Source organism: Misgurnus anguillicaudatus, chromosome 5, assembly GCF_027580225.2.
Source record: "Misgurnus anguillicaudatus chromosome 5, ASM2758022v2, whole genome shotgun sequence".
Lineage (NCBI taxonomy): Eukaryota > Metazoa > Chordata > Actinopteri > Cypriniformes > Cobitidae > Misgurnus > Misgurnus anguillicaudatus.
In genome coordinates, this window is record NC_073341.2 from 37710612 (window position 1) to 37718793 (window position 8182).

General features: G+C 38.6%; 1 protein-coding gene across 3 annotated transcripts in view; it reads left to right on the forward strand.

Moving 5' to 3' along the window:
- Positions 1 to 3693, forward strand: part of LOC129414801 (leucine-rich repeat transmembrane neuronal protein 4) — a 154213-nt gene extending 150520 nt beyond the window's left edge. For 2 of the 3 annotated variants that reach the window (XM_055168911.2, XM_055168910.2), the window contains one exon: positions 1101 to 3693. In XM_055168911.2, the coding sequence (XP_055024886.2) occupies positions 1101 to 1322 (222 nt within the window). In that variant the 3' untranslated portion in view covers positions 1323 to 3693. The remainder of the gene's footprint in view (positions 1 to 1100) is intronic. The other variant, XM_055168912.2, reaches the window with a different exon arrangement.
- Positions 3694 to 8182: the final 4489 nt, after the last annotated feature.

Sequence of the window (8182 nt, forward strand, 5' to 3'; positions counted from 1 at the left end):
GACGCAGCCCCCGCTAGCTTAGCTTAGCACAAAGACTGGAAGTGGGTGGCTTTAGCTAGCATACTGCTCCCAATAAGTGACAAAATAACGCGATCATTTTCCTATTTATGTGTTGTGAATCGTATAGTCAAACCGTGTACAAATGACAAGGTGATGTGAGACACAGCGATCTTTTGACGGTGTACGTGCTGAGAGCTATGTTCTCTGGAGGCGGGGCACTGCCGCATGGGCGGAGTGATCTGCTCGCAGCACACGAGAAGCCCCTGGTGAGGAGCAGAGAGTTCGGTCAGAATTGTGCGAGTCGCTCCGCCCATGCGGCGGTGCTTCGTCTTCAGAGAGTGTAGTTCTCAGTGTGTGTACTGTTGGGGGATCGCTGTGTCTCATATCACCTTGTTGTTTGTACACGGTTTGACTATACAGATCACAGCACATAAATAGGAAAATGATCGCGTTATTTTGTCACTTATTGGGAGCAGTATGCTAGCTAAAGCCACCCACTTCCAGTCTTTGTGCTAAGCTAAGCTAGCGGGGGCTGCGTCAGACAGAGTTACAGCACGCACGGAGATGAGAGAGGTATGTATGGACTTATCTAACTCTGGGGGATACGGTGAATAAGCTAAATTCCCAAAATGTGGGCGTGTTCCTTTAAATAAATGTTTCAATATATTTAATGTTAACAATCAGATCTCTGCCACACCACATTGAAATTGAAAACCGCTTCAGTTGTAAGGTGCTGTGGTGTGGTTCTGTGTCTATCAGTATGTGTAAGATTTGCTTTGAGGGTCTAAAAAAAATGTATAAACAAGTGGATTTTTAAATCTTAATTTATCTGAAGTTCTTATCAGATGCCCACATTAAACAGCATTACAGCAACAGTTAAAGTCTCACCTCTTTCTTGTAAGATGGAGCATCACGTTCTTAAAACCTTGCATTTTTCTTCTACCTTCTGGTGGCACACCACACTCATTTAATCGTCTCTGATGCATCATAAAGTCTAGTGTGGGTGTCCTTGGTCCTAAAGAAAATCTTATGAATGATGCTAACCATCCCTCTCTCTCTCTCTCTCTCTCTCTCTCTCTCTCTCTCTCTCTCTCCTATAGGCCCCTCCACAGATGGGCACATTGGCGTTCTACAGATACGAGCAGCCCATTGTGGACTACTGCCAGGCTCACCAACCCCTACACATGAACAGGGGGTTCGAGCCGTCGTCCCGGGCCCTCGAGGGGGTGGGGGCACGAGAAAGATGCAGCGTCCCTTCAGCCGGCCTTCTTCCTTCCGTGCCTGCAGCCCCTCTGTCAGACATGCGTCCCCTACCACAGTGAACCACACACGGACACGCCTGACGTCCCCCGTTCTCCTCTACGAATGTCCCCACAGGGCGTACGGCCCACCCGAAACCAACCTAAACCAGACGAGAAACAGAGATATATGGGGCAGTGTGACTTGTGTGGACTATGAAGTCCCAGATGTCTTCTGAGGAAAGAATGGACTGTCATGAACTGGGTCAAAACGCTCTTGGGTTTGTCTTTTTCAGAAGTCATCAGTTTGTTGTGAAATCGGTTTGGAGAAATGTAACATTAAAAAACATTTGCTGATTTTTTTATCCTACATGCTTTGTGGAATCACCCTTTAAATGTTTGCGAGCCAAAACGTCTAATATAATTAACATCAGGAGGTTTATTGACTCAACAGCGCTCAAACAATTCAGACGTGTGTACATGATGTTCTTATAAACGTAAAATAATGTCCCATCAATGGAAATGAGAGGCAGAGCAGTAAGTGTATCCGAGCAGAAAATCTTTTTATCGTCTAGTTCTCTGATAAGGCCTATCAAAAGGCCCTCTGGCCCGTGAAGTGAGCTATTATTGCTTTATATGAAACTGCCCGAATTCAAGGTGAGGTGGTGAATTTGAATTGTAAATTAAAATCTAAACCTCACGCGTCAACGTTCATTCTGTGAATCTTAAAAAGTAGTCTTGCTTATATTGACCGTGTCCCTAATGATATGAGCACATCTCTTTTTTTCAAACTTGTGCGTCATTTACTAAAATCTTACACTAATCATAAAAAAGTTGACATAATTTGTGAGGCTTTTATATTGCCGTCCTTTATGATTTATTAACAGATGGGTCATTTCTCTTATGCAGTACTTGATGATGTAACTTTAAAAAATGAATGTGCTTGTATTGTAATTTATGTACAATACAATTTAAACGGTGGACTTAAAGGGGTCATATGACCAGTGTTGGGGGAAAGTACCTTTTAAAAGTAATGCATTACAATATTTAGTTACTCCACAAAAAAGTAACTAATTGTGTTACTTAGTTCCTTTTTTAATGGAAAGTAATGTTTACATAACTTTTAAGTTAGTTTTGCGTTACTTTTTCTTACTTGGCTGATCCATTCAGGCCTTGCAGGTGTTTTTAGTGCCTAAATTCTACGTTAATATGTTTTTATTTTTAAATTGAATTAATTAAACTGAAAAGTAACTTTTTAAAAAAGTAACTCAAATATTAATGTGTGCATTTATAAAGTAATGCGTTATTTTACTCGTTACTTAAGAAAAGTAATAATATTACGAAATGCGCGTCACTTGTAATGCGTTACCCACAACACTAACTATGATGGACAGTATGAATATGTACTCTGTAAAAGAAATGACCCAACTTTATTTTGGAGCCTAAAAATGGAGATAACGGATATGTGTTCAGATACCAGCCTGATCCAACGGGAATACGTATTTTTTAAGAGTTGGCTAATTCGTATGAAGTGAATCGTACGATTATTAGAAAAAACAATAATGATGCCCCAATCGTAACCCCAACATCATGTGGTCGTACGAATTAGCCACCTTGTAAATATGCACAAATTGCAATGAGATGGTGTTGTCTGATACCCATACTGAACTCAGATCTTTATTGTCATCATCATCGCTGTCTGGCTCTGTACTGAAGAACATCTACTGGACATCCCACTATACTTCAGAAAGACCCGGGTTACCCATTAAATGACACGGACAACCCACATTCCAGCTGGAACTGTAAAAATAAAGAAGACGGAAGGACTTATAGACACTGTACAGTGAAACTTTTCCTCAACCGGACTCGTCTTGTACATATTGTATAAACTAAAAACGAAAGATGTCTTTGCTTCTACAGAAACACAGTGTTGTTACCTAGAAGAGGAGCCTTATCTTTAATCCAAGAGAAAGTGTATGCTCGAATGCGTCTGCGTGTGTCAGCGCGGGTGCGTTAAACCGAGATAAAAGGAGAATTTCAGATAAATGGAAGACGGCTGCGTTAGAATATTAGCCTGCTGTTCGAAAACATTTGTTTCAAAGATTTGGTCTTTTTACTTTCCTTTGCGATTTTCAATAATTGCAACATATGTTTGATGCATCTGTCTGCTGGCATTCTGCGTCGAACGCCAGCGCACCAATTATGAGTACAGTGATTTTTCAACCAAATGTTTTTATACCAGTATTTATGTGGAAAAAAGACGACGACTAGTATATACTTTTTTGTTTTAAGTTCCTCCGAGCCCCTTAATGCGATACTTTACTCGATTTCTGTTCTGACGCAAAGGTTGTGATTATTTTAAGCGTTCGAATGTGTTTCCCTGTATCTTAGAAATGATGCTGAAATATTTCGTTTTGTCTATTCAACAGTTATAAAGCGTAAAATCCTTTTCTTTCCCATGTCTGAACGTCTCTTATTTTGTGTGTTTCACTTACTTACCTGTCAGATAAATCTGAGGTTGAGAAGCATATTTACAAAATAAAAAGCATATTGAGTGCTTATATTAGTAATAGTGTGAGAGTTAATGTGCCTATAAACACACCTTCTGTTCAATTTTCTCAACCACTTTGTCCATATTAAATATTAATTTCTTTGTCCTTCAGTCATATCGAAAAAACAAAAAAGAAACACGAGATAAATACATTTCATTCAGCTACCGGGCCGTAAGATGAAGGATCTTTAAGCAGAAGTACACTGCAGTGAAGTTAAAAGCACTGGCCGCATGTTGGTGATGAATGGTTATGTATTCCTCCACCTCCAGTATGGCGTTTCATCTATTACATTTTATTATAGCGCGTGCATCCATCAAAAACCTTCGGCTTTGTAGCGCCAGTTTGATCACCTTCAATCACAGATTCTTGCATTCACTCGATTTGACATTTCAGCTTTCACCCCGAGACTTAAAATTCTCGAATTCTCCGCCCATTAAGTTTTATTCCCTCTGGGAAACGATCGTCAATGGTGCAAAGCAGCTTTGAGCGCAGAGGACAGGAGAGAAATGTGCCGGTGTTGTAAAGATGTTAAAGTCCTTTATACGGGCCTGCTAACAAATATCTCCATTGGCTCTGTTGACCGTTTCAATTGGTCTATGCTTTATGCTCTTGGACTAATTTTAAAGTGAAAGAGGTACAGCAGAAATTGCGTCGTCGGCTCATTTACAGCCAGTTTAGAAATGAAACAAACAAGTCCGTTGCTAGAAACCCCACCTGACATTTCGCATACAGAGCTTAGAGTAATAAAAAACACAATGAATTACAATCATCGTCATTTTGCTTAAGAAACAAATAGTTATGGAAGTGAGAGGGAGCCATGGTGCGTGTGACCTCACAAGGCTTAACTCATGAATATTAATTAGGTGGTACACAGTTTACAATTTTGGTTGTGGTTATCATGCAATGTGTGTGAGGTAATAATGCTTGTGATCTTGTCTCTGCTCTATTCTTCTGTTGTTAAATGTTTTTTTTTTTAAATGCACCCCCTCCAAAAAAAAACCCAAAAGCGACTGGGGTCAAATGAACCAGACACCAGCCTATTGTAATAATAAAGGGCTTTTTTTAAGTCCATTGATATTTAATATGTGTTCTGAGTTTGTCACACCACAGAAAAAAAAGGTGTTATTAATCACCCAGACAAATTTGAATTATAAAAACATCAAGTAAATAAAAATAAGTTATTAAAATCTGGGAAAAATTTGCAGAATTCTCTGCTCACAAATGCTGGGGGTGTGTCCGCTGTCAGGGCAGAAACCACGCCCACTCGCGGGAAAGCTGCCGTCTCTTTCAACTTTCAAATACTGCTACAAACTGACTGGATGCTTGCCATTGTGTTAGGGGCGGGGCCAGGCTTAGTGGCTCCAGTGCATCATAGAGCCACCGTATTAGCCCCGCCCAAATAATCCACAGAAATGAGCAAAAATTGTTTAAAGGGATAGTTCACCCAAAAATGAAAAAAATGTCATTAATAACTCACCCTTATGTCGTTCCAAACTTGTAGACCTTCGTTCATCTTCAGAACACAGTTTAAGATGTTTTATATTTAGTCTGAGAGCTTGTTGACCCTTCATTGAAAATATACATACGGTTTACTGTCCATGTCCAGAAAGGTAATAAAAAAATCATTAAAGTAGTCCATGTGACATCAGTGGGTCAGTTTTGTGTCGAGGCATCAAAAACACATTCTGGTCCAAAAACAACAAAAACTACGACTCTATTCAGCACCGTTCTCTCTTCCGTGTCCGTTGTGAAGCGCATGCGCGAGACTAAAGTCATGTGACTGCAGTGACGCGGATGACTTACGACGCGGATGACGTACGACGCGGATGACGTACGACGCGGATGATGTACGACGCGGATGACGTACGACGCAGCTGACGTGTTATCTGGTGCGCCCCAGCTGTTTTTTTTTGTGCGCTTCGTTTACATTCTAAGGGAGACACATGCTGTTGAAAAAACAACAACTTCCCAAACATATGATAACACGTCAGCCACGTCACTGGAGTCATGTGACTTTAGTCTCGCGTATGCGCTTCACAACAGACGCAGAAGAGAAGACAATCCTGAATAAAGTCGTATTTTTGTTATTTTTGGACCAAAATGTATTTTCGATGCTTCAACACAAAACTGACCCACTGATGTCACATGGACTACTTTGTTAATGTTTTATTACCTTTCTGGACATGGACAGTATACCGTACACTGAAAAAAAATCAGTAGAAATTACAATGTTATTGCAGCTGGGTTGCCGGTAACTTACCGTAAATTTAAATTTATGTTATTTACTGGCAAGAGTTTGTTCAAAGTTAAATAAATTTTAAATATTAACAGGTCTTTGTCTTTATAGAATAAAACTATACAATAACAGCCTCATGCAGAGCATTCTGGGAACCAGAAATCATAATCAACCTTTTTCTGTTTTTTGCTTCAGATTTTGTTTCCCAAAATGTTTTGTTTGATGCTGTTTTTTAGTTTTACTCTGTAAAGACAAAGACTTGTATATGTTTAATGTTTATTTAACTTTGAACAAAATGTTAAATCTACGGTAAATTACCGGCAACCCAGCTGCAATAACATTGTAATTTCTACAGAATTTTTTTATAGTGGACGTAGATTTTCAATGAAGGGTCAACAAGCTCTCAGACTAAATATAAAACATCTTAAACTGTTCCGAAGATGAATGAAGGTCTTACGAGTTTGGAATGACACGAGGGTGAGTCATTAATGACATTATTTTCATTTTTGGGTGAACTATGCCTTAAACGGTGTAACTACACAATTCAATACTACATAGTATTTGTAACGTGTTTCAGCAATACAGTTTTGTTTATCCAACACAACAGCAGAGAAGTTACTTTTCAATGCAGCCTTAGATAGTGTTCTAAGTAGTTTTGAACGCAATTTATTAAAAAAAGAGCAACTTTTGGCATTAAACAATTTCATATCCAAGAAGGATGTTTGGATATGGCAAGACATGATAGCCATAGAGTTTTATAGGATTATAGGACCAACCTTCATCGACGAAGTCCATTTAACTTATAAATGGTAAGTGGTATTTATTAATATCATATTGTCATTATGCCTGAACTGTGGTTATCATGGAATGCATACCCGATAAAAGTTGTTTACATTTGAATTGATGTCGCTCTAAATATATCATCTGGTATACTTGAAACGATTGGCTATGAGCTACGCATTTGATAGACATTCGTAGTGCCCAATAAACGTCTCAAATACGAGAAAATGAGCATAGGGTTCCCAGACCACGTCTCATTCTCTATGAGACTGGTCTGGTGTTAGCCAAGCTAGTGTATAGACATAATTCTCTTAAATGACTTTACAAAAGCTGATTAACAGACTAGTACAATAGTTTTAGAAAACACATAGTTTTGCTCATCTCTAATAAAAAATTCAACAAAAAATCCAACTGCCCACTGAGCACTGCTATATTTTTCTTTCTCGTACCTTCTTACAGTACATGATTTGAGGAATCTATTCTTAATGACCAATTTAACATTTAAATAATGAACTGTCACTGTCAGTCATGAGTTTTTTTTATCTGTATTAGGAACAGAAAGAAACTTAATCCATGTGCCTGGACAGAGAAAAAGAGGTAGGTGAGATAACATTGGGTTTAAGACTGGCATAGTGAAAATTACACCAGCTCCCCAGACTAATACTCTTGTCACGGTGACGTGCCTGTCATGTACTGCAGTGTACATTGAAACTTTAAAGTTTCAGTAGCCTTCAGTAGCTTAAGCTAAAGATGTTAAGATAGCAACGCTACCCATTTCTTAAAAACAACTATCTACACTACAAGCAACTAGTTACCACATAAATTACACACCTCAGTGTAAACCAGTAGCACTGATCCTTCTAGTGTGTCACACCAAGTCAAGTTTAATCAGTCGGAGCCAAATGCCCTGCAAAACAAACACTATACATTATTCTTGTCAATGGCCACTATATATAGGACATAAAAATGCTCCCTTATATTTAAATTGTCTAGTAATTTTGCAGAATTTATAACTTGTATAATGCATTCTTCTGTAAATTGTGAATAAGAAATTTTTTTACCACGATGCAATTATTGTGCATTCACTGAACGCAGTTCTTTTAACATGTTTTGTCGTATATAGCATATAGACCTCAGTGAACTTCTATAAATCAACACTTTTCACAATCAGCCCCAATCATATTCTCATTGTATTTGCTTATTTATTAAATTATTTCTAACTCCAGCCCTGGCATAACAAGGGATGAAATATAAGATAATGCGCTGAGAGCCTTTGATTTTCTTCACCTTTTGCTGACATTTAAAGTTGTTTTGTTCCATCAAAACCTACAAGATAAAATGAGTCATTTTCAAAGCAAGAACGTCTCAGTGCATCA